This window comes from Eschrichtius robustus, chromosome 7 (assembly GCF_028021215.1).
Source record: "Eschrichtius robustus isolate mEscRob2 chromosome 7, mEscRob2.pri, whole genome shotgun sequence".
Classification (NCBI taxonomy): domain Eukaryota; kingdom Metazoa; phylum Chordata; class Mammalia; order Artiodactyla; family Eschrichtiidae; genus Eschrichtius; species Eschrichtius robustus.
Window position 1 is genome coordinate 77,433,128 of NC_090830.1, and position 26,869 is coordinate 77,459,996.

The 26,869-nt window shown below is 35.3% G+C and overlaps 1 protein-coding gene across 1 annotated transcript in view; it reads right to left on the bottom strand.

The window, feature by feature from the left end:
* The window catches only part of MICU1 (mitochondrial calcium uptake 1), a 224,210-nt gene that overhangs the window by 107,171 nt on the left and 90,170 nt on the right, over positions 1 to 26,869 (bottom strand). The window contains exon 6 of the mRNA XM_068547778.1: positions 12,520 to 12,634. Coding sequence (XP_068403879.1) covers positions 12,520 to 12,634 — 115 coding nt within the window. The remainder of the gene's footprint in view (positions 1 to 12,519; positions 12,635 to 26,869) is intronic.

Here is a 26,869-nt window from a genome sequence, read left to right on the forward strand (position 1 = left end):
TGCAGTGAGTCCTTCTGTGGAGAAAATAATTATGGTTTAATTCATCTGCTTTATAAGTCTAGATTTTGCATCATTGCTTTTCTTAACGTGAGGCATCCAATACCCTCTCTCTCAAAGATTCATATTCACTCAGCTTAAAAGCAACTCTGTGACAGATGAATGACACAGAAAGACTGCAGTTAATTATATAATTGTCTAGGGGCTTCACAGGGTTAATGTATCTAATTTGCTCCTAAATAACAGATTAGATATGCAACGTGTTTGGCCCATGGAGGAATTCTAGATACATAAATACATTTAACTATACTCTAAGCCTCTATGTTTTTTCACTATAAGAATCTAACATCTTTTCTTTTTTTATTTCTGTACACCAAGGTACCAGTAAAATAAACTTTTGGAATTCTATAGTACCAGTCAACCTAGACATGACTGAAAGACAGGCTTTCAAACACAAAAAATAATTAATTTTAAGAGGTGTTTAAAAAAAAGGAAAAATTTTTAGAACCATTAGAGAAGCTTAATAAACTATGGCTATCATCCCAAACATCCTTAACTATTGTTGTTAATTAGCAATAGAGTAGCTATCCTTTTTCCACTGTGTCTAAAATAAAAAGGAAAAAGGCTAAAAGAACAAGAAAAAGGAAGAAGGAAAAAAAGTGTAGAGAATTCTAGTGCCCACTGATATCTGTGTTTTCCTTGAGAGGGATGGTGGTGGCAAGAGCACACAGGACCTTGAAGGCCACTGTAATGACTCTGGCTTTTACTTCGAGATTAAAATCCAAGAGAGAATGGAAGCCTTGGGGGATTTTTTTTTTTTTAATTTATTTATGGCTGTGTTGGGTCTTCGTTTCTGTGCTAGGGCTTTCTCTAGTTGTGGCAAGTGGGGGCCACTCTTCATCATGGTGCGCGGGCCTCTCACTATCGCGGCCTCTCTTGTTGCGGAGCACAGGCTCCAGACACGCAGGCTCAGTAATTGTGGCTCACGGGCCTAGTTGCTCCGCGGCATGTGGGATCTTCCCAGACCAGGGCTCGAACCTGTGTCCCCTGCATTGGCAGGCGGATTCTCAACCACTGCGCCACCAGGGAAGCCCCGCCTTGGGGGATTTTGAGCAGAGGGATGATGTGATTTTATGGCGGGATTCTGGATTATTTCAAAGTAGAGCTGACAGAATTTGCTGACAGATGAGAAATACAAATATTCAGGCTATTTTAAAAAATACACACACGTACTCGACACACACACACACTTTTTCTTTTCCCAAAATGGAATCGTGCAATAAGTATGTACTGACTCATCAGTATATTGTGAACAGTTTTTTATGCTAATAAATCTCTGCATTACATATATGAAGTGCTGTATTAAATTTCATTGCATAGATTTATTGTAATTTGTTCAGCCATCTGTTTGATATTTGAGTTCTTCCCAATTTATTTTTTGACCATCAACATCATTATACATGTGATCATTTTATTAGTCTAAACTTGTAGAATTGCAATTGCTGGGCCAAAGTGTAACCACTTAATGAAAGTGTTTGGGAAACACTGACAAGATTCTAAAAAAGCATGTTAATATTTTATACTCTTACCAACACTATACAGTCAATTAAATTTAAGTGTCATTCCAATAGTTAATTCTGATGCACAAAGAGCTTTGGGTACACTATGGATTTGGTAGTCAAATGAGAGGAGGAGCAACTAATTGCCCCTTCAAAAGAGGTAAACAATACTAATCTTTATCCTAGTTTCTTGGAGTCCTTTAGACCTTTGAGAGTGATCTCAGTTTAGGAAAGACTTCATTCACCCCATGTAGTTTTGAGGACTAAGCCCAAGTCTAAGCTAGTTTAGCTGTAGGGTAGACCAGGTGGTAAAGCTGCCTGAGATGCAAGGTACAGCCACGATGCCTACACTTTGTATAGTTCCTAGACAAACCCATAACCTTTGATTTACAGGTCTATAGTCAGCCACAGGGTAGCCAGGACCCCATGAATATGGGGTAGGAGGAAGGGAATTAAGTTGCTATTCCTAGCAGCAATAATTGGAAGGATCTGGTTGGAAGACCCATGTTTCTACTTTAACAGATTTTGACCATAAGGAAAAAACACTGAGAAATTTAACGTATATTCTTAGAACAGACTTAAAATTCATATTGACTTAGTCTTGCTTTCATTTGAAAATCCTAAGACAATGAAAGAAACCACAAAAGATGTTACTATGAGGTTACCACCAGCAATAGCTACAGAGAGAGCTCTTTATTCTTTATTGTGTCTCAGTGTGATTTATTTATTTAATGTCAACTGGCAAGGTTTTCTAAATAATATGAAACACTACCTGTCAAAAACCTGAGTTTAAAAACTTCATAAGATTGTGAAATGTTTCCGAATTCCTTCAGCAAGGTTTTAGCTGTATAGACACTTATTCCTTCGAACTACTGCTCTTCTTCCATTTACCTCTTTTCTAGAAAATACATTTCAGCCCTGATTCTAAAATATTTTATATCTATATATAAAATTTATATGCTTATATATCTATCTATATATCTCTAAATAAAATTTTACACCTGAAGAAAAGAAATAGCTAATGTTCGTAGTTCACAGTACATAACCTGTCTTTGAGTTATAGCTCAGCCTTACTTACTGCATGACCTTCAGAGAGCTGCCAGAAACAGTCCCTCATTTAAATTGCTCTTCCTTAACACTGTTATTTGACAGTTGTGCTACAGGAAGAGTATTCAATGCCAGAGATGTCAAAAAGCTTTGATTCCCCAAGAGTTCCTGGGAGATAAATTCTAAAAGGCATGCCAGTGTTTTAGCCTTGTATTAAGGTCACGTTCTTCTTTCGAAATATATTTTCTTCAAATGCATGTTACTACTTTTATGCCCAAGTTACATATGCCTGTTTGATAGATTCCCCACCCCTATCTTCAGAGATCTAAAAAAAAAAAAATCATCTGCTTGACATTCATTTCATTCTATGTGGTTTCCATTCCACGTGCTCAATAACAGCCACACTTATGCCAAGATACAACTTAATGAATACATGCTTACAATTAGCTGCTTTAAAAAAGAGATTGGATATTTGATACTTAATTTATGCTCATTTTGAAGGACGCTCTTTACACGTGACTTAGTTTGGTGTTCACCCAAAACACTATTTTACTTTTCAGTTTAGTGTCCAAATAGAAAAAAATTTTCTATTCTAATTAATTTTCTAGCTTTCATCGTGTATATATAGATAGAGAATAGCTATTATTTTAAAAGTTTTAAATACTAGGCAGGACGCTAAGGGTACTTGGAGCAATATAACATTTTAGTATGTATACTAAAGTAACTACTCAGAAAAATTCTTAGATACTTAGCCAACAAATATACATGGAGTACTTATTATGTGCCAGATACTGGGCTGGATACCTTCTCCAGAAGGGATAGTGATTAGGTAAACCATTCCATGACAACCACTATTCCTTTCCCTGGTTTCCTTTTTGCACCTTCAAATTCTTCAGCATAACAAATAAGCATTTTCTAAAGCTATTCCAGGAATAGGTAAGCAACACATCATGAAGCCTAAGCATAACCAAATACTATTAAGTTGTGGGTTTTTGGGAAAAGTCAGACATATAGAATGGACAGATACATTTGATTCCAGTCCAGCTTCTAAGAGGCAAACAATGCAAAAAAGTGGGACTCACAGACCACAGCAAAGATTTTTACACATCATCAATTACTGAGGGCTGAACTCCTACAGAGCCACCCCAATCGTAAACAAAACAAGACATGGTAGAGGCTGAGGAGGATAGGACAGATGTTAGGTGAGTTATAAGAGGGGAAGTTTCTATAATCTGTTCTTGGGAAATGAAGGGAAGACTCTGGCAGGAAGGTAAACTGAGGTCCATTTGACACTGTAATGTATGGAGACGGATAGGTGGCTGGGTCTCCTTTCTACCTAGAAGAGACCCAAAGAAGCCACATCCCAAATATCCTTTCATTCAAATATTTTTGGAATGACTAGTATTAGTAAGATACAGTGTTAGGTACTTTGGGGATACAAAGCCATATGGCATAGTTCCTACTTAAAGGTATTATTTAGTGATAACACACTGTCTAAACTTGCATCAGTTAGAGATTCTTTCAAATTAACAAATACCTCTGGAGCTGTTACGAGGTGCCATAATTCATTCACAGTTCAATGTAAAAAAGTTTTAAAAATTCTGATGTTTAAAACAAGTAAAATCTTAGCTGAGATATGCTATAATAATAATAATATTATAATAAATAATAAATAAAGTTATAGGTTACGGTACTTTCTAGAAGGCAGAGAATTTAGCCTATTTTGGAGTTTTACTTTTCTTGCTTCAGGAATTTTCTCCCATTGATAAATGAGACCTAAGAAAGAGGGAAGCCTTCCCCTGTTAGGCCTTCCTTTCCGAGAACCTAAGGAGCAGAGAAGGAAAACCAAGGGCAGACCTCCTCCTCTTCTCTCTTCTAGAGCTCCTATATGAATTTCATATATCACAGAGAAGGGGCTCCCTGGAAAAGTGGCAGAAAGCTTTACAGGCCAATATAAGCCATTCAAGAGAGTACAAAATGTATGCAGACATAATAATAATTTTAGTGGCAGCATCAGCTCATAGAGCATACAGAAAACACTCCTAATTACCTCACTCAATACTCTTTTGTTGGGACTCCCCTGGTGACACAGTGGTTAAGAATCCGCCTGCCAGCGCAGGGGACACGGGTCTGAGCCCTGGTCTGGGAAGATCCCACATGCCACGGAGCAACTAAGCCTGTGCACCACAACTACTGAGCTTGTGCTCTAGAGCCTGTGAGCCACAACTACTGAGCCCGTGTGCCACAACTAATGAAGCCCACGCGCCAAGAGCACATGCTCTGCAACAAGAGAAGCCACCCCAATGAGAAGCCCACGCACCGTAACAAAGAGTAGCCCCTGCTCACCACAACTAGAGAAAGCCCGTGTGCAGCAACAAAGACCCAACACAGCCAAAAATAAATTAAGATAAATAAATTTTTAAAAAATACTCTTTTGTTTTTAGAAAATAGGTCCATCTTGACTACTTGTATTGAAAGGGTAGAGCTAAAGAAATCATGTGATCTCAACCAGATTTCCATAAGATTTTAGGTCAATATTAGAATTTTATTAGAATTATTACAATATTACAATTTTCAAAAAATGAAAAGGGATAATAAATTCAAATAAAACTATTCATAAAAAGCATGAAAAGGCTAATAAGAACTGATTTTCTAATGGGTGTAAAATTATAAAATCTTCCTCAAGATACAGTCAAAATACATTTAGACCTTATTTTTGTGTAAGCCACAATTTGCTTCTTTAGTCTCTGTTCTCCCCTTGGCCTTGTGAACCCTCAGAACAAATCTCAAGCAATTGTTCCCAAAGGATAAACTTCCTTTTGCAGATGAAATAGTTTGATTTCTAGTATAGTCACAAGGAGATTTGAGAGAGTTAAACACAAACACCACTTATTTCTTGTTAATGTGAACAAAATTCTTGTGTGGTTGTTGATACAAAGATGTAAATGCTTCAACTTTCTGTAACAACGGGCTCTACTGAAATGACACATTCAAATAAATCTCTGGCTCAAAATGAACTTCATAAACATTTAATATATTTAAATGCATTATTTTATTGTTTTGATAGAAGTTACATTATTATAAAATCAATGAGTTAACCATAAGAACAGGTTATGCTAGCGAAAGAAGTTAATGGTAAACAACACAGTGAAATATAATACTTTTGGCCTTACGGCATGCAAATGAGTCTTTCTGAAGTTCTAAGCACTTTTTATAGGGTAAAATACCACTGAACAAGATTAACCCTTTTCTGCTTTGTCTTACCCTTCATGATATCAATTAGGCAATGGCAGATAATTCTAGACACAAAAATTACACAGAAAATAGCTAAACCAAATTTTCTCTATAACTTCCCCAATTCCAATGTGTCAATAAAACAGATCTGTAACTGCCTTAGATCTGTTTACAGATCTCAGTATGTTGCCTTGCCCATATTTTATTTTTTATTTTTTTTATTTTTTAACATCTTTATTAGAGTATAATTGCTTCACAATGGTGTGCCAGTTTCTGCTTTATAACAAAGTGAATCAGTTATACATATACGTATGTCCCCATATCTCTTTCCTCTTGTGTCTCCCTCCTCCCACCCTCTCTATCCCACCCCTCTAGGTGGTCACAAAGCACCGAGCTGATCTCCCTGTGCTATGCGGCTGCTTCCCACTAGCTATCTATTTTACGTTTGGTAGTGTATATATGTCCATGCCACTCTCTCACTTTGTCCCAGCTTACCCTTCCCCCTCCCCATATCCTCAAGTCCATTCTCTAGTAGGTCTGCATCTTTATTCCTGTCTTGCCCCTAGGTTCTTCTGACCATTTTCTTTCTTTTTTTTTTTTAGATTCCATAAATATGTGTTAGCAGACGGTATTTGTTTTCCTCTTTCTGACTTACTTCACTTTGTATGACAGTTTCTAGGTCCATCCACCTCACTACAAATACCTCAATTTCGTTCCTTTTTATGGCTGAGTAATATTCCATTGTATATATGTGCCACATCTTCTTTACCCATTCATCTGTTGATGGACACTTAGGTTGCTTCCATGTCCTGGTTATTGTAAATAGAGCCGAAATGAACATTGTAGTACATGACTCTTTTTGAATTATGGTTTTCTCAGGGTATATGTCCAGTAGTGGGATTGCTGGGTCATATGGTAGTTCTATTTTTAGTTTTTTAAGGAACCTCCAGACTGTTCTCCATAGTGGCTGTATCAATTTACATTCCCACCAACAGCCCTTGGCCATATTTTTCAACAGACTCACTCAACCTGAAAAACTTATTTTCATCTATAACTTCTATAACATTTTCATTAGCCAGAATGGCACAGAATGGTACTGCGATCTCCAAGCCACATACACTTTGTGATCAGCTCTGGACTTCAATATGGCAAGAGGAATAAAATATTATAAACTTTCACTTGAATGCTGTTGTAATTTCCCAAAAGGTTTGTATATTTGTGAGAAAGATGCATCACAATGAGGATGTAGTTTGTCAGTAAATCAAATTCTCCTACAGTGAAAACCCACTTAATTAAATTTCTCTACTAATTCCTTCAAATATAAAGAGGGAATCAAAATCAGAACACATTGACCTATGCCTGATTTTCATTAGGTCTGTTCCTAGGTACTGAACATGCCGTAGCATTTTTTGCTTTTGATTTTTCTGGTGGCTTTTCAAAGATTAATAGTAAATAGTAAAAATGCTTAATAATCAACTTTTTGATCATTTTATTATTGTCTCAAGCTATCTAGAACTGTTTTTATGTTATTAGCCAACAGGGTCAATAACTTTAGTTAGCAAATGTGTGAAGACAAAGAACAAAAAATAAATATTTCATAACTGTCAGTGGCAAAGATCCTGATTCTAAGTTATATTATCATAACCTAGTGAATCTTAGCATTAGCTACTGAATGATCCAAATCAATAAATAATATAGAGCATTCAAGATAAACCTTGACAACCTTTCTCTGTACCTAGTTATGGAGAAAAATCTCTGACTTCAACTATAAGATTTAAGACCATCGCTAATATTGTAGTTGGTTAGTGCAGAGAACTAAGCCATGCTTCTGTGTTCTCATTCCATTCCTATTAACCTACTTTAAGGATCAAATGCTCTTCGGAAATTATTTAATAATTATTATTAACAGTCTCTTTATCTCGCCTAGAATGAATCTGAATTTATTTTATTAATGAGTAGTTATTTAGTAAATGCCTAATATTCTACTTAATACAGATGCTATGGCTCATGTTGACAACTCTTCAAGTTAATCCTTCAAACCTGATCAGAGAGATAAGGTATGAAGCAATAGAATTTATGGATTAGGGTAAGAGGGGGATACAAATATGTGAATTCTGAATTATAAGAAACCTTGTAGTTATTAGAAAGTTTATATACTTCTTAGAAGAAAGCTTATTTAGAAGTAGATTAATTTAAAAACATGTTTCCCTCACTCCACTGGTACTGGATGCAGACTGAGGACATCAACGGCTAAAAGAACGGCTCTCAATTCAGGATATAAACAGCAAAGTCAAGTCTCATGTTTGATAAAACTTCCTTTTGGAGAAAATTGAAAAAAAAATTCTTGCTTTGTTACTTTGCCACAATGCTTTTTATACAGTAGATATGTTTGTGATGAATATCATTACAAATTTGTAGCGAATATCATTACAAACCTATGATCACTGTCAGTCAGTTACATTCTAGGTAGGAAGATGGACAATAAAGAAGATAAATCAATTATCCACTTCTGGGTAGTTATCCGAAGAACACAAAAATACTAATTTGCAAAGATATAGGCATCCCTATGTTCAATGTAGCATTATTTACAAAGCCATGCCATGGAAACAACCTAAGTGTCCATCGATGGATGACTGGATGAAGAAGATGTGGTATACATATAAATATAATGGAACATTATTCAGCCATAAAAAAGGATGAAATCTTGCCACTTGTGGCAACCTGGATGGGCCTTGAGGGTATTATGCTAAGTGAAGTTAAGTCAGATGCAGAAAGACAAATACCATATGATTTCCTTCACACACGGAATCTAAAAAAAACAAATGAAGAAACAAAATAAAGCAGAAACAAACTCATAGGGAACAGATTAGTGGTTACCAGAGGGGAAGGAGGTTGAAGGGTAGGCAAAATGGGTGAAGGGGGTTAACTGTATGGTGATGGATGGTAACTAGACTTGTGATGGTGATCACTTTGTAGTGTATGCAAGATGTTGAATGATAATCTTGTACACCTGAAACTTACATAATATTTTTAAAAAAGAAATCAATTATATAGACTGTTAAATAGTGACAAGTGCCAAGGAGAAAAAAGAAAGCAAAAAAGGGATTTAGGAGATGTGTATGCGTAAGTGTGTGTGTATGACACGATAAAAGGTATTTAAAATTTTAGGCTGGCCGAAGAAGGCCCCCATTATCCAAAGCACATACAAAGAAGAGTGAGGAATTTATGCCACTGCTTATTATAAGCACAAGATATTGCTGCCAAACTGGTTGTTATTCTGGGTGTGTGTCCAAAAAATTCTTTGTTTAGTTAAACAAATGAAACTTCAAAAAAGTTTAAATAAGAAGAATTAACTCTATTTAATGCAGGAAATTACACTGCATAACATGCATTTTTAGTAAAGCAGCTTTCCTTTTTTTTTCCTTTTTAAAAATATTTATTTATTTATTTGTTTGGCTGCACCGGGTCTTAGTTGCAGCACATGGGATCTTCGTTCCCGTGTGCAGGATCTTTAGTTGTGGCATGTGAACTCTTAGTTGCGGCATGTAGGACCTAGTTCCCTGACCAGGGATCAAACCCGGGCCCCCTGCATTGGGAGCATGGAGTCTTAGCCACTGGACTACCAGGGAAGTCTCAGTAAAGCAGCTTTCTTAATTTTATTTTTAGGAAACGAATCATGAATCGAAAGAGAGAAAACAAATAATTTACTATATAAGGTTGTTGAATTTTATTTTAGACAACATGGTAGAGTTTCTAAAGTACTGAGAGGTTCCAAGTGTCAATCCATTTGGGTAGAGTGTTTATATTCTTCAAAATGATGGCAAATTCTTGAACATCATTGAGTCTATTAATTTTGAAAAAACCCCCAGCTAATTAGAAATACAACAGTCTTGCATTATCTGGGTTATGCTGTTCACATTGCTGTGGCTGGTTTTCTACTGGAAATCTCAAGAATGGTCCATGTTGTCCACCACAGTAACAGATGAATAAATATGCTAATGCAATTCCCCTAGTCCCAGGCCACTTCCCAGCAAAGCTTTTCGTGTTTAAAGAATTGCATTCCTTCTTGCAGGACAACCTGGGAACAATTTAGTGTATTTAGATGTAATGATTCCTGGTTATCCACAAAGAAGTTGATCCACTGAGTGCCTCATTTCTTATCGTCCTAGCAGCAATTAGAATGTGGGAAATAACTTGTCTCAATGTAATTTCTGTGGCATATTTTCCTCCATGTCTTGTTAAATAAAGTAAACAATGCAGTGTACAACATTCAGATTGCAAGGATGCTTGAACTGCCCATTATCTACAGGAGAGTTTTAGGACCAGTCTTTCCACAGCCCAGCCTTAGAGAAAGAAGAGGCACTATGGTAAGCTATGGCTTATCACTGCTGAAAATGTGACCACAGCAGTAAAGCCAAGTGACAGGAGCCCATATGATGGGATGGCCTGGGTTCAAACCCTGAATCATCTATTTACTGTGGGACTTGAGATACGTTCTTTAATTTTTTGTATGCCTCAATTTCAAAATGAAGATAATAAACTACAAACATTATAGGGTTGATATGAGGAAAATATATGTGTAATTGAAGTCCTCAAAGGAGAGGATGAGGAAGCAAAGTATTTGATGAAATAACAGTTGAAATTTTTCCAAATTTGATGAAAATTATAAACCCACAGACCCCAAAACTCAAAGAATCCCAAGACAAGAAACATAAAGAACACTATTTTGAGGTACATAATAATACCAAAACCAAACAACCCTGCTAAAAACTACATCTGTGGTTCTCCACCAGGGATTATTCCTCCCCATTTCTACTCCCCCCGGGGACATCTGACAATTTCTGAAGACATTTTTGTTTGTCACAACTGGGAGGGGAAGAGCGTGTGTGACTGGCATCTAACGGGTAGAGGCCAGGAATTCTGCTAAACATCCTATAATGCACAGGACAGCCCTCACAACAATGAATTATCCTGCCTAAAGCATCAATAGTGCTAAGGTTGAGAAATACTAAAAGCATATAATAATCAAAAGGCTTAAAACTAGTGATAAAGAGAAAATCATATCATCATAATTATCTCATTCCTGACAAATATAGAAAGTATATGACATGTAATATTAAGCATTTTTTGGTAAATTACTCACCATGGTTATGCCAGGAGCTGAGCACCAGTAAGTAAAGGTGCCCAGACCTGTAGAGCTACTTGGAGGGGTTTCCAGAAGTCACAGGTCAATGTGACCTTTTTTTTTTTTTTTAACCTAAATTTAGGGAGCTACACAATGTGCAAAGTATTCTGAAGATTCTGCCGTGGTTCTCCTGACACTTAATCACAGGTAAGAAGTGGTGGGACCAGAATTTGAACTGAAGTCTGTTTTGAAAACACACCAAAATAATAACTAATAATACACAATTTAAGATAAAAAAAGTGCTCTTAGTTTACTATCTTGGATCTTCGTAACAAGTCAATGCACATCTACGTTGCTAGAGCAGTGGTCCACTACAAATTTATTCAGATACTTTGGTAGCCCAAGACAGCTGTGGTAAGGCATATTAGTCTATATTTCTTCATTTTTCTGTCAATTGGAGGGAAGAAGAGTGAAGGGTAGTCACAGCTATGGCAGGAACTGTGTATGTTATTTATTGAAAATTGTTTATAGTTTTAAAAAAAATTTGTATTGGAGTATAGTTGATTTACAATGTTGTGTTAATTTCGCTGCACAGCAAAGTGAATCAGTTACACATATGCATATATCCACTCTTTTCTAAATTCTTTTCTCATATAGGTCGTTACAGAGTATTGAGAAGAGTTCCCTATGCTATACAGTAGGTCCTTATTAGTTATCTATTTTATACATAGTAGTGTGTATATGTCAATCCCAATCTCCCAATTTATCCCTCCCCACCCCTTCCCCCCTGGTAACCATAAGTTTGGAAAACTGTTTATAGTTTTATCTTTATAGATGCCTAGCCTGGAGAAGGGAAGGAAGATATGGTTATTTTTGTTTGATATGTTCCCCCATGGAAAAAAAATTGAGAATCACTTCTTTGAAATATATAAATCAGATCTCTTTGGATCAATTTAGGTAGATTTTAATAGAATGTACATGGAGAGCTAGAGACATACTTTTTTATTTCTGAATGGTTAAAAAAAGTCACACTAAAGGAAAATAATACTAAGAACACTGATAGTAGCATACTAATCAACAAAATTGTTTAGCTTAGAAAAATTAGAAATTCATCAGTGCTCTAAATGAGTCAAGGTACCGTCCAAGGTTGAAAAATCAATATTCAACACAATTACAACAACCAAGCCAGTCTTCTTCTTTAGTAGAGGAAATACTAGATCAATATGTGTTTTACTGAGGAAGTATAAACATTAATGAGGGCTAGAGGAGCAGGCAATATATAATTTATCTTGAGCTTCAAACAGTTAAAAGTAGATGTGACTTCACAGTTTTGCTTTGTTTTTTTCTTTTAACTTTACATTTTAACTTTATTTTCCTTCCTCTTTCTCAGGTGGTTCTATATACAAGTTACAGAGAACTCAAAAGAAATGAAATTTGATGTAACTTATCATTCATTAACTTTTCAAACATGCCTTGTTTCCCCCTCCAATCGACTTAACTCTTTTTATAGTCCTATATATTTTCTATAAATGAATAAAAAGAAAAGTTTATACTTACTAGAAAGAACAGTCGTAAGGAAAATGTAGTCTGAAAAGGATATGAGTCCACATTCTCCAAGGGTGTAAAATATACTGCCTTCATCAGCAAATTTTTCTCGTTCCTGGGCAATTTTCTATTGAATGTATGGGTTCCACCAAAAGATAAAAAGAAGATATAACAGAATGAGAATATAAATAGTTAGAGATGAATCACCATTTATCTGACAGTTTTATGCTATTTATCATAAGCATTTCTCTGATGGCCATTCCAAATTAATGGATCCTTTACAGTTTTTAAGATGATTAAAATTATAAGAAAAAAGATGATTTTGTTTGTTTGTTTGTTTCAACACTGGCTTAATGTGAACAATGGAATAAAATTTTCAATTTTATGAACTCCTGCCATTTAACATATAACAGGCCCACTTCAGGGCTGGTTTTATCTCTTAGTTTGAAAAACAATCCACCTCTTTCTATAGAGGTATATAAGGTAGAGAAAAAAAAAATGAAAAACTAAAATAAAATCAGTTCTAAATGCCCAAGAGAAACTATACAACTAGTAATGAGAAATGAAGAGGTAAGCAACTATTGTCAACACCCACACAAATGCTCAGAAAACTAATTTCTGAAATACTAATTTTAACTTTTACCTTATGAACCCCAAGAATCTTAGTTTTGGAATGTAGAACAGTTTACAAAGTAAACAGCATCTGTGAAATATAATGTCAAATCAGACACACACCAAACTTTAGGCATGAGTTAATTTAATTATATTTACTGTGACCTTGGTGGAGGCTCCTAAATTTCAGCTATTTGAAGAAACTCTCCCAAAACTTAGCTTTTACTCTAAGTATGTATTTATTTTCTTTAATCTATAAAGCTCACAAAGAGAGTTAATTCTCAGGTTCAGTAATGGTCTATGTGGGAAGCAGTTTCTTCCTGGGTGTTTAAGGAAACTTACCCTGTTTTCTGATTTGCTACCAAACCATAAACTTAGTGGTGACATTGAAGATACTTTCAAAAACTGAAAAGGATCCACCAAAGAGTTAGACTTGAAACACATTTCCGTAAGTTCTGGACCAACCAAAGAAATTTCAGGAATTATTCTGGGTACCAAAAAAAGAAATAGGAGGTTTTAAAAACCCAAACCAACAAAGCACAAAGTAATAATATCATGCAAGCACAAAATAAGAAGCAGCACTGCAAGCATAACCTTGGGAGGAGTATCATGAAAATTAAACCAACAAGCATCACCACACCACCATCCAGGTACACAACTATCCAATAGGTTACCTCTGTCTAGTGAAGATCCCATCATACACCACAAAGGAAAGAAAACTGGTTAACCAATTGAAGGTACAAGTACCAAATGAATCATCATGATTTTCTTAGTAAACCCACTCAAAATAGCCTCTACTGGATATTTGCTTGTAATAGGAAACAGTAACCATGGACAGGCAAAACTCCATAGTTGAACGCCTGCAAAGTGGTAAGAGGTTTTGATGGCAGTTTCTACTTAGGAAAGTGCTTCTGACTCATTTGTGATGGGCAGAAAGCCTGGTCCGGCCTGACAGCATTTAGAGATTACTTCTTTGAGCCAAAACCAAAAATGAGCCCACAGTCCAATATGTTCAATTAAGGTTAGATCTCGTATCACACTTGATCGTCTACCAATAGATTAAACACAAATTTCAGACAAAAGAAGGCTACTGGATGAAAAGAGCAGCAAAGCTGTTCACTGGGAAGTTAATATTTTAATTTCTCAAAAAAAAAAAAATGTACATTTTTAACATTATCCAAGATACTGCAAAAGTAAAGCATGTGAATAAGAAAAAATACACAAAATGAGAACAGGCTGTCAAAAGCACACCATTACTAGCCAGAATAAATTTGTATAGAAGCTGAGTAACCCATATTAATTATGTAATAATCTTATGGAGAGATTGCTATAAGCAAATAAAATAAATAATATATTGGAATCCAGAAGTCGAGAAACAGACAAAAGTCTAAGGACAAACTGAAATGAGGCAGATAAGCCAAAAAAGCGTATCTAACATTATTTTTCTAAGAACCATCTGGACTATGCTGCTGCTCAGAAGATAAAAAGAAAAATCCAAGTTTGTCCACAACTTTTTATTTTGATATACTTTCAAACTCATAAAAGTGGAAAGATCCGTATAGGGAACTCTCATATGCTTTTTACTCAGAATCACCAACAGTTTATGTTATCACCCTATTTGCTTTTCATTTTATATAGATACATATTTTCTTTTACACCATATTGAAAGTTGGAGACATATGCCCCTTTACACTTAAATACTTCAGTATATATTTCCTATGAACAAAGACATTCTCTTACATATTACAGTATACATTTCATAAAACCAGGATATTTAATACTGATAGTACTATTATCTAATCCACAGTCTGTTATCAAATTTAGTGAACTGTCCCAATAATTTCCTTTACAGCTATCTTCCCCCCAGTCCAGGATGTAGTCCACAATCATAAATGGCATTTAGTTGTCATGTCTTTTTAATCTCCATTAATCTAAAACAGCTTTCTTTGCCCATCTTTATTTTTTCCTTTGGAGGTTTTTGCCCAAATTTATTTTTTCCTTTGGAGGTTTATTATTATTTTTGATTGTGGTAAAATTCACATGACATAAAATTCACCATTTTAACCATTTAACCATAAAATGTGTGGGCCTTTTGGGTTTGGCTTCTTTCACGTATCATATTTTGTAGGTTCATCCATGTTGTAGCATCAATCAGTACTTCATTCCTTTTTATCGCCAAATAATATTCCATTGTATATATACCACAAATTGTTTATCCATTCATCCACTGAAGGATATTCGGGTTGCTTCCACCTTTTGGCTATTGTGAATAGTGCTACCATGTACATTCATGTGCAAGTATTTGTTTGAATATCTGCTTTCAGTTTTTTTGGGTATATACCTGAGAGTGGAATTGCTGAGTCATATCATAACTCTATGTTTAAGTTTTTGAGGAATGGCCAAACTGTTTTCCACAGCGGCTACACTATTTTGCATTAATACCACCAATGTAAAAGGGTTCCAATTTCTCCACATCCTCAATTTCCTTTTTCTTTCTTTTTTAAAAAAATTATATCCATCCTAGTGAGTGTGAAATGGTATGTTATTGAGGTTTGATTTACATTTCCCTAGTGCCTAATGATGTTGAGCATCTTTTCATGTGTCTGTTGGCCATCTGTATTATCTTCTTTGGAGAAATCTCTATTCAAATCGTTTGCCCATTTTTGAGTTGGGTTATTTGTCTTTCTGTTGTTGAGTTGTAAGTTTCTTTATATCAATATATTCTATACACTAAACATACCAGATATAGGGTTTGCAAATATGTTCTCTCATTCTGTTCATTGCCTTTTCACTCTCCTGATAATGTCCTTTGGTGTACAGAAATTTTAAATATTGATGAAGTTCTATTTGTCTGTTTTTTTCTCTTATTGCTTGTGCTTTTGATGTCGTGTCTAAGACTCCATCACCAAATCCAAGATCATGAAGATTCACCCTGTTTCTCTAAAAGTTTTGTAGTTTCAGCTTTTATATATAGGTCATTGATCTATTTTGAGTTAATTTTTGTATTAATGTGAGGTAGGGGTCCAACTTCACTATTTTGCGTGTGATATCCAGTTGACCCCATACCATTTGTTGAAAAGATTATTCTTTCACCACAGAATGGTCTTGGCACCCTTGATGAAAATAAATTGACCATATATATGTGGGTTTATTTCTGGACTCTCAGTTTCATTCCATTGATCCTTGTGTCTATTCTTATGCCAGTACCACACTGCTTACGTTTTTATGATTTTTAAAAACTGTGGTAAAATGTACATAATATAAAATTTACCACAGAACCATTTTAAAGCATAAAATTTGGTGGTATTAAGTACAATCACAATGTTATGTAACCATCACCACTACCTAGTTCCAGAACGTTTTCATAACCCCATTTGGAAGGAAACCCCTTATCCATTAAGCAGTCACATCCCACTGCCCCCTCCCTCTAGCCCCTGGAAATCACTAATTTGTTTTCCGTCTTTATGGATTCATATTTTTTGGATATTTCATATAAATGGAACCATACCTAGTTATTTTCTTAGTGGCCACTCTGCAGATTACAATTAACATCTTAAATTTACAGCAACCTAGTTTGAATAAATACCAACTTAGCTTCAATAGTATTAAAAAACTCTGTTCTTGTACACTTCCATTTCCCTTTATGTTATTTTTGCAAATTACATTTTTATACAGTGTGCCCATTAACATAGATTGATAATTACTGTTTCATGCATTTGTCTTTCAGATTACAGAGGGATAGATAAGAGTTATAAACCACAAATAAAATAATACTGGCTTTTATATTTACCTATGTTGTTACTGGTACTGGTGTTATTTCTTAATATAGCTTCAAGTTACTATCTAGTGTTCTTTCTTTTCAGCCTTAAGTACTCCTTTTAGCATTTTTTGTAGGGTAGATCTACTAGCAACAAACTCCTCCACTTTTGTTTATCTGGGAATGGCTTAATATCTATCTCCTTCACTTCTGAAGGATAATTTTGCAGGTATTGAATTCTTGGTTGACAATTTTATTTTTCTTTCAGCACTTTAAATATGTCATCCCACTGCCTTCTGGCCTTCATGGTATCTGATGAGAAACTGGTTGTTAATCCTATTGTGTACAGTTTGTGTGTGGTAAGTTGCTTCTCTCTTCCTGTTTTCAAGATTCACCGTCTTTAGCTTTTGACAGTTTGATTATAATGTATCTCAGTGTGGGTCTCTTTGAGTTTATCCTATTGGAGTTATTTAGCTTCCTGGATGGGTAGATTCATATATTTCATTAAATTTGGAAAGTTTTGAGCCATTAGCTCTTCAAATATTCTTTCTGTCCCCTTTTCTCTCTCCTTGCCTTCTGAGATTCCTATTGTACATATGTGGTATACTTGGTAGTGTCACATAGGTCTCATAAGCTCTGTTCATCTCCTTTTTTTTTTTGTTTCTCAGACTGGAAAATATTAATTGACCTATCTTCAAGTTCACTAATCATTTTTCCTGTGTATTCAAATCTGCTGTTGAACCCCTTCACTAAAATTTTCCTTTCAGCTATAGGAAATTTTCAGTTCCAGAATTTCTATTTGATACCTTTTTAAAATTTCTATCTAGTTTTTGCTATTAGTTCATACATCATTCTCCTTGTTTCCTTTAAGTTCATTGCCTGTAGTTTCTTTTAGCTCTTTGAGTATATTTAGGACAGTTGATTTAAAGTCTGTCTGTAATACGTTGCAATATCTGAGCTTTCTCAAGGATAGTTCCTATTCCTTTTTTTTCCTGGGCCATACTTTGTTTCTTTACAAGCATAATGTTTTTGAAAACCGGACATTTTGTATATTACAATGTGGTAATTCTGGAAACAGGATTCTCCCACCTCCTCAGGGTTTGTTGTTGCTGCTTGCATGGGCTGTAGTCATTTCTTTAATGATTTTTGTAAATTCTTTTGTAAATACTTGGTCCAGCATGGTCACTCAAGTCTCTGTTTCATACCTTAGTAGTCAGCTAGTGATCTGACAGAGATTTCCTTAAGTTCCTGGATCCAAAGGGTGGGGAAAAAATAAAACCTCTCAAGATCCTTGCAGACTGGCTCTGTGTTGGGCATTCTTTCAATGCTTAGTCACTATTTATAATTCTGCCCTTGCCTTCATTTCTTGCTTGCTTGGAAGCTAAACATCAGCCAGAAGTGAAAGGTTAGGGTCTGTTGGGGTTTCCTCTAAGTATTCATTTGGCCCTGGGTGTGCACATGGCCTTTCAGATTCACCAGTATATGGTAGAGCATTTCAAAGTCCTTGTTCTCTCACCCATCTCCTGCGGCAGCCTCTTCTTTCCCAGCTGTTTTGGTTTGTCTGCTGCTTGTCTTCAGCTGCTGTGGCTAGTATATTTACCTTTATGCTTTTAACAAATGCCACCTGGGAGGTCACCCCAGCCCTAAGAAAGCTCCAAGGTAGGCGAAACAAACACAAACCCCCAAGCTGATTCCTCACTGGCCAGACAGGTCAAGGCCCACATTCACATTCTCTGAAAACAAGGTCTGCCCTGCCCCTTCTGGCACCAGGGAGCTATACCATGAACGCACAATCTTTATGGCTGCCACTGTGCTGGGGGGTGGGGGGTGGTCATCAGGTAAGTTAAAACACCACAACATTCTCTTACCAAATTTCAGCAGCTTCTTTCTTCTTTAAGCATTCCCCTAGTTGCTTAAAGTCTGATTAGTTAGATTCCACAGATCTGAAAAAGCTGATCGACAGTTTTCACTAGCTTAATTATTGTCTTAGTGGAGGTGCGTAGTTTTGGCGTTACCTACTCTGCCAATTTTGGTCTCTTTATACTTTTTGACCTTGAACAATTTGAAAAGTACAGGTGAATTATGTTGTAAAATATCCCTCAATTCGAATTAGGCTGCTGTTTCCTCATGATTACATTCATATCTATTTGTCTATTATAAACTATGAATTCATAATGATATCTCTAATTCCATTCTAATACCACAGAGCACAATTTAGTCTTGCCCTTTACACACGTGTTACTACTCCCTTCTCCAACAGAGAGAAATCTGGTTCCCATTATCCGCAATATATTTACTCATTTGCTCAAGCTTAGAATACAAGGAAGATAGTTTCACAATTGCTAATTATCTCTGCAAAAAATGAATGTATCATCTAGAGTTCAATATTTGTTACAGTTTTAAGTAAAATCCACTTATGGTGAAATGCACAAATCCAATATACGATTCAATGAGTTTTAGAAATACATATCTGAGTAACCCAGATATATATTTGGGTTATAGAACATTTCCACCATCCCTGATGTTTCCTTTATGCCCCTCCACAGTTAATTCCCACCATATTTTTGTGCCACAGATTAGTTTTGCTTATTCTAGAACTTCCTATAAATGGTATCACCAGTATATACTCTTTGGTGTCCAGCTTCTATGGTTCAGCATAATGTTGGGGAGATTCATCCACACTCTATTTATCAGTAACTCATTCATTTTTATTGCAGAGTAGTATAATACTCACCAATAAAATTTAAAATATTAAAAATAAATAATTTATGCAATTTATTTTGCATATAATTATATTGTGCATATAATAATGCACACAAGTAATATCACAATTTATTCATTCCTTTAATGATTAAACAGGCACTTTTCAGTTTTTGACTATTCTGACTTTCCTCAAAGTTGTACTTCTTTTACTTGCACCATCAATGTATGACAGTTCTAGTTGCTCCACATCATTGTCAACATTTATGTGGCCAGTTTCTTTAATTTAGCCATTTTAGTGGTATCTCATTGTGGTTTTTTTGAGCATTTCCCTGATGACCAAGTGTTTTAAGCACTTAGCTTATTGACAATTAATATATCTTTCTCTGGGAGGTATCTGTTCAAGTTTTTTGCCCATTTTCAATTGGGTTGTTTGTCTTTTTATTACTGATCATTATATGTTCTGGATATGAGACTCTTTTCAATGTGGTAGCCAGACTCCAAAATAACCACAGTGTTTCTTGCCTCCTGGTATTCATGTCCTTGTGTAGATCTAGTCTCTTCCCACATTGAATCAGGGTTGGTCTGTATAACTAACAGAATACAGCATAAGTGATAATGTGTGACTTCTGGGGCTAAGGCATAAAACGCCCCTTGCTCTGCTGGAGGCAAGCCAGGTCTCATTTGAACAGAACACTCGAGCAGACTTGTGGAGAGCCTACAGAGAGAGGATCTGAGGCCTCCCAACCACAGTCAGTACTATCTTATCAGCCATTTGAGTGAGCCACATTAGAAATAAATCTTCTATCCTTGGTCAAGCTAGACGGCGAAGGCCCTAGCCAACAGCTGACAGAAGCCATTTCTAAGCCATTTGTTGAAAACACCTTCCCTTCCCCATTTAATTATTTTGGCACCTTTGTTAAAAATCAATTTACCATGTAAGTGTGCATCCACTCTTCTATAATAGCTTCTGACTTGAGTAGCCTATTTTCTTTTGAAGGTCTTTTGATTACTAGCAAAGTATATGACTGTTTTCCAAAATATAAATAATGCAGCTTGAAAGACTGTGCATGAGATGCATTTGGGGTCATGGTTTAGGCCTAGCCACCTCTACCATTAGAGCAATTATAAAGTCTGCAGAGATAACAAAGACGTCACTGAACAGACCTTAAATTGTATATTGATTGAGAATTACTACCAGAACATACCTCCATAGGGGCTATTTTATACTGACACTTTCCAATGCTAATTCAGTTAGTGTGATTGTCTCCAGGAGGACAACCCCTACTTTACTGCATTAAATAGGATATGTCCATGTTTGCAATCCTAGTCCTCTAAAGGAGAAAATATTTCTGTTTGCAGGGCTATCTATGAGACCTCTGCTGTACTGAATACAGTTACAGGGACCAGGAGAGGCCAAAAGAAGGTCAAATTGCTCTACATAAGAAAAAGTTGAAGAAGACATCTGGGAGAAAAAATATAGAAGGAAAAGGGACCCTCGAAAGGTGAGCCAAAAAGAGGAAGGAGACGTGACCAGAGAGTAATAGAAAGTATCAAAGTTGGGAAAACAGAGAAAAGAAAGCATGTGAGCACATATGTGCACACATGTGTTTGAGAGAAAGGACAGAGAGTACGTGTTTTGCAGTAGCTCTTTAAAAACAAGAAAGGGACTTCCCTGGTGGTGCAGTGGTTGAGAGTCCACCTGCCAATGCAGGGGACACAGGTTCGATCCCTGGTCCAGGAGGATCCCACATGCTGTGGAGCAGCTAGGCCTGTGCGCCACAGCTACTGAAGCCCCCGTGCCTGGGGCCCATTGCTCCACAACAAGAGAAGCCACTGCAATAAGAAGGCCCCACTCACCACAACTAGAGAGGGCCCGTGCGCAGCGGCGAAGTTCAGTTGGGTCTTCGCAGTTGGCGAAGACCCAACACAGCCAAAAATAAATTAATTAATAAATAAATTAATTTTAAAAATAAATAAATAAAATAAAAACCAGAAAGAAAGATGTTTAAAGAGGACTTTTAAATTAGCCATGCTTTGTGATGTGCCCTGTGCAATACAGTCTTCTAATTCTTTAGTAAAGGTCTACATTGTTCTTCCATGCTTCAGGAGTTGGGATGGGGGTAGAAGGAGACAGGGAGAGAAGTTACGTTATGTTTTCTGAGGCATCCACTTGTCAAAGAGTAGTTCAGGTACATTTAGGATTACACAACTATCTATCAATATTAACTCTAAGAATTTATAAGTGTGTTTTCAAGTATCCAAAACTCCGAAGATAACTGTTATAAAATTCATGACATATATTAATCACAAACACCTAAACTGTCATAAAACCATCATATTTGATCCCTCAAATTATTTAAAGTTAGGAGGAGAATCAAATAAATATGTCAAGATTTGGAAAGAAGTGGGAGTTACCAGAAACCAATTTTTAGACTATTTTGTGTTGCATGACAGTTTGGTAGCTGATATTCTTAAACCAAAGGCCTGATTCTACCATAAATGATATCCTCAAGTCAAACAGCCAAGGCACAAGGAGAAACTGTGAAAATAGATATACTGAAGTTTAATAATGAATAAATTTTTAAAAGCACCGAGGTATGGTGAAAATGGAAAATCAAGATTCAAAGAAGGAGAGTGGAAGGAAGGTTTTTGGTTATTTTTTCTTATTCCTAAAGTCTTATCAGTGTTTAATTTTGCAAATTGAGAATGTCAAGTAAATTGTTCCTTCACTTAATCTTTTAGATAAAGTTTAATCTTTGACTAAATTTTAAGTCATTTTTTTCTTAAGCAAATACAATTTATATACTTCAGGGGTAATATGGAGGCACAGTGCAAGGAAAACATAACCTTCCTTAGCAGATTGGTAGTAATGTTCATTTTCTCTCACTGTCTCAGAGGTGGTTATTTATATTTTTTGTTCCTAATGAACATTTATATTAATATGTATTTTTACTAGTGAAATCTATCACAAGGATTTGTATTTAATTCAATATAAGTAATAAATTCAATATAAATAATAAACATAAGACAAACTAAAAGGAAGAAATCTACATAAAAGTCAAAAGAAATAGAATATATTTCAATTCTATTGTAAGACCATATAATGTGAGATTAAGTAATATATTAACATATCATTCAGTAAAAAAATTTATAGAAACTTATAGTAAAGCTCCTGAGGTAAGATTCTAGCAACTACTTCAGTGTATATGCTGAAAATTAAACAGAACTGGGTATTTTAAAAAGAAGCTATAATTGCAGATACCTTACAGAGCATTATACTATTTTATGCATCTTAGAAGCTACATATCAGACACTACTCTAATCACTTGAATCTCTGAAGTTAAGGCTGTGAAAGTGGAATGCAGGTAAACTGATCACAATAGAATTTCTATTCAATTTACTGACAAATGTTACTCCCGTTTTGGAGAACAAGACTATGCAAATTATTTCAAAGCAGTGTGCTCACTGACTTAAAATGAAATTTAACTGTTTTACTGTTCATTTACATGACCTAGTCTTAGATCTTATATGTTTTAAAATTTGAAACACGGCTACAGACTCAACATCACTAAAACATTCAAATTACTGACCTTAAGTACAGGCAAATAAATTAATAACCTCATAAGAATCCTGGTAGTGATCTCAACTGTACCACATCCTGAATCTTTTAATTTTTTAGATAAGCAGAAAGACTTAAGAGTAAACTTACAGCAAATCAGCAATTACATGTGTAACTACTACACTTCTCAGTTAGTCTAAAACCTCAATTGTTTTACCAGGATGGCTTTGTGCTGAAGCATTCACACTCTTGTTTCTGACCAATCACAAAAACTTATAAAACATCTGGCTAAAGTTGCAGGTACCATTAGGAGCCCTGGGACTGGGAATTACAGACATGATTCCAACTTGTTAATACTCACAGTGCTCAAACAGTGAATCCTGTTATAAAAGGATTGAACAAAATAGGGCCAATAACTTTGCCTTCTAGGACTTGACTGGATAAAGCCAAAGAGAAAAATCATATCTAGGAGTTTAACCTCATTATTTATTCTAGTTAAGATCCACTTTTCAAGTTCTATAGTTTGAAGTAAACTTTTTTCTATCGAGTAGAAGTTGATGGACTATGCCAGCAAAATAAATGCTAACACATCATCTAGAACCTTAAAACATCTCTGGTATATAGGAAATCTGATAAAGAACGCAGCTTTACTATTTAAATTAAGATGTCATCCTTTATGAAACTGAAATAATTGGACTGTTTTAATATTAACATTTCTCTATATTGCTGAAATACATTTCGAAGCCTATCTAAATCCCTCAAGAAGTACTTGTGTTGTATTTCAAAAACAAATTAATGATAATAGTATGCTTCTCCCAAAAGATGCAATTTCAGCATATAATTTCCAAATGATAAATAGTATTTCTACCTAAGGTTGGGGTGAGGGCAGGGAGAACAGGTGTTAGAAAGAAAGAGAAAATTCAGCAATTTCCCCATGCAATTAATGCTCACTCTTCATTATTTAGTTGGTGCACAGACAGATGCCAAAGCCTTGTGTAAGATATCAATCTTAAACAATCACACTATTCTCAATCAAACAGAAAATGTTGCACAGTTAAAATATGTGTTATTCTTCTTCCCCCATCCCATACCTGAACTTGCAGAAGATAGAATTTGGGGATATGTCAGATAAAAATTAAACCGAGATGTTTCTAATTTACAGTACTTTATGATTTCTACTTCTAACTCAGAGGTTCCAAACTTTGTAAAGGTATTATTGCATTTGAGGCAACAAACACAAATTACTGTGCAACAAACTGTGGAAGGTGAATGCTTAAGATCCTGGAAACTTCACTCTGCCAGAAAGCCATTCTCTTTTCAGTCCCAATTCTAACCACTTCAGCTCTGAGAACAACTCCAAACACCTAGAATGCAAATGTTTTCCTATTTCATTAACTAGATGGCTAAAGAGAATATGGATACAAATGAAGATGCTTAAGAAAAACAGTGGCAGAAGATTTGATTAAAGCAATGATAAAAATTCAAAAGTCTACTGGAACAGCATTAACTTCAAAGAAATGATATAACTTTATTGAAATGATTTATTTCAGTCTTCAGTATCTGATGAGGTGTTCTCAAAACCCTAGATGGGGAAAATCATCAACTCTATTAGTTTCTACCACATTATGCCTGCAAACTTGCTTCAAGGAAGCTCTGGGTGGGAGAATCTATATTTTGTCATTACTGATTATCTGCTACCCAAATCTAAGAATTTAATTTTGAATGTTGGCCACTCAAGTCAATCAGTGCTGAGAAGAACTGTCCTGAGCTCAGCAGCAGTCTTGGTTTCAGTCACATGGGTTAGAAAAGGCTTCCCTATCACTTCATGGAAAAACAACCTCACATACAAATTTTGAAGAATAAGTCAATATAGTATTTCACCTTCTCCCATTTGGAAAAAATTATTCCAAGAAAAAATGCACCATAAGAACGAAAAAGAAGAGTTTCACTCTGAGGATCACTGTTCACACCCTTGATTTACAGTGTTCTAGTAACTATCATCTCCCAGGAAATCCTTTAGATGAAGAATTTTTCAATCATTTTGAAATCAAACATTTTTAGGTATTCCTTGAATACCACCAACCATTAAAGACATATCAAGAATTTAAAAATTATAGTTTGCATGTTCTATGCCAGGCACTGTGCTAAACACTTGCATTATCTCTTTAAGTTCTCACTGCAATTCTATGAGATAGATGATACTACTGTCTGCACTTAACAGATGAGAAAACTGAGGGTTAGAGAAGTTAAATAAGAAGCCCAAGGTGACAGTGCTATAAAGTGGCAGGACAGGTCATGGTCTGACTCCAGAACCCATGCATGAACTATTATATGTTGTACTGTATCAAATGCACAGAAATACATCAGGTGTCTATACTGTTTGCAATTTCTAAAATTTAATGCAGATTGAATATTTTTGGAGCAAAACATAGTTTATTATTGTAAAATATTAATCTTGAGGCTTAGCTTGTATTAGCTCATTTATCTTGAAGTTGAAGATGAAAATCTAGTTAATGATGTAGGTGCACATCGTATTTTTATGCCCTGATTTGTTCAAATGTATATTTTAATCATTTTCAAAATGAGTATCTATAAAAGAATGTTATGATTCTCTATAATCTTCTTAATTAATAGATGTTACATTGATCTATAATTGGAGAAGCTTTTTATTTATATATAGAACTTTTAAAAAATGCACCATGGCGAAGCCAAATATGCAAACCAAGAACTATCCTCACACTTTCTCTGCAACCAAAGGTCATCAATACATATCAGTTGAGAACCCATTTTTACCAGAACAGAAGAAATAAAATGTTTTGAGTGGTTTTCATAGAAATCTATTTGTGTAACTTTGAAACATGATAGGGTGTTTGTGCTAAAATAATTTTAAAACGGAAGTTAGTTTGGAACGAAGTCCTCTCATATCAAAGTGAATTTCAAATCTTGTTTCATGATGGAAAAGCTAAACATAAAGGTGTTGGAAATGTAATGGTTAGTCATGTTTACGCTTTCAAATCAACAATGATAAATCAAATGGGTTCACAGATGACCCCAAATTCAAACACAACAGAATCTAAAATAAAAACATATTTAAAGACATCTTAATAGAAGTCTTAATATTTGGGACAACCAAGTAAACTATACCCTCCTTGGGAGCACTTAATGATTATATTATTGTTTCTTTGTTCAAGATGAAAAATCAAGCACATGGGTTAAATCAACAGACTTTAGTAGTGGTGGAACTCAGAGACTGGAAAGAGACATTATGGATACTCCTCACAGCAATATAGTAAGTACTGACACCATTCATAAGCTGCATCTGAAGAACAGCACTCATACTATGCTACCAGAAAAACAAAATGATCCCAGCCTTTCCACAGGCAATAGGAACTTAGCATGCAAAGGACAAATCCCTGTAAGGAAGCAAGCAAGAAAGTCCTCTTGTATAAAGTAACTGCTCATTGACCTTTGGAAGCTTAAACAATTTATACTAGTGTCACCAAAATGAGTGATATTTATAGAACCCAATATAAACAATTCCTCCACTACCTATTCTAAAAAAGAGTTTATTATTTTTAATATAAAATATAAATATACTTTATATATAATATACAAAGCTTATTAATAAGATATCCTTAAGAATACAGTAAAACTTGATTCTGAATCCTTGATCAACAAAGGATACTACCTTCAATAGTCAAAGTTTAAAGAAGACTGATGCTCTTTGTCAA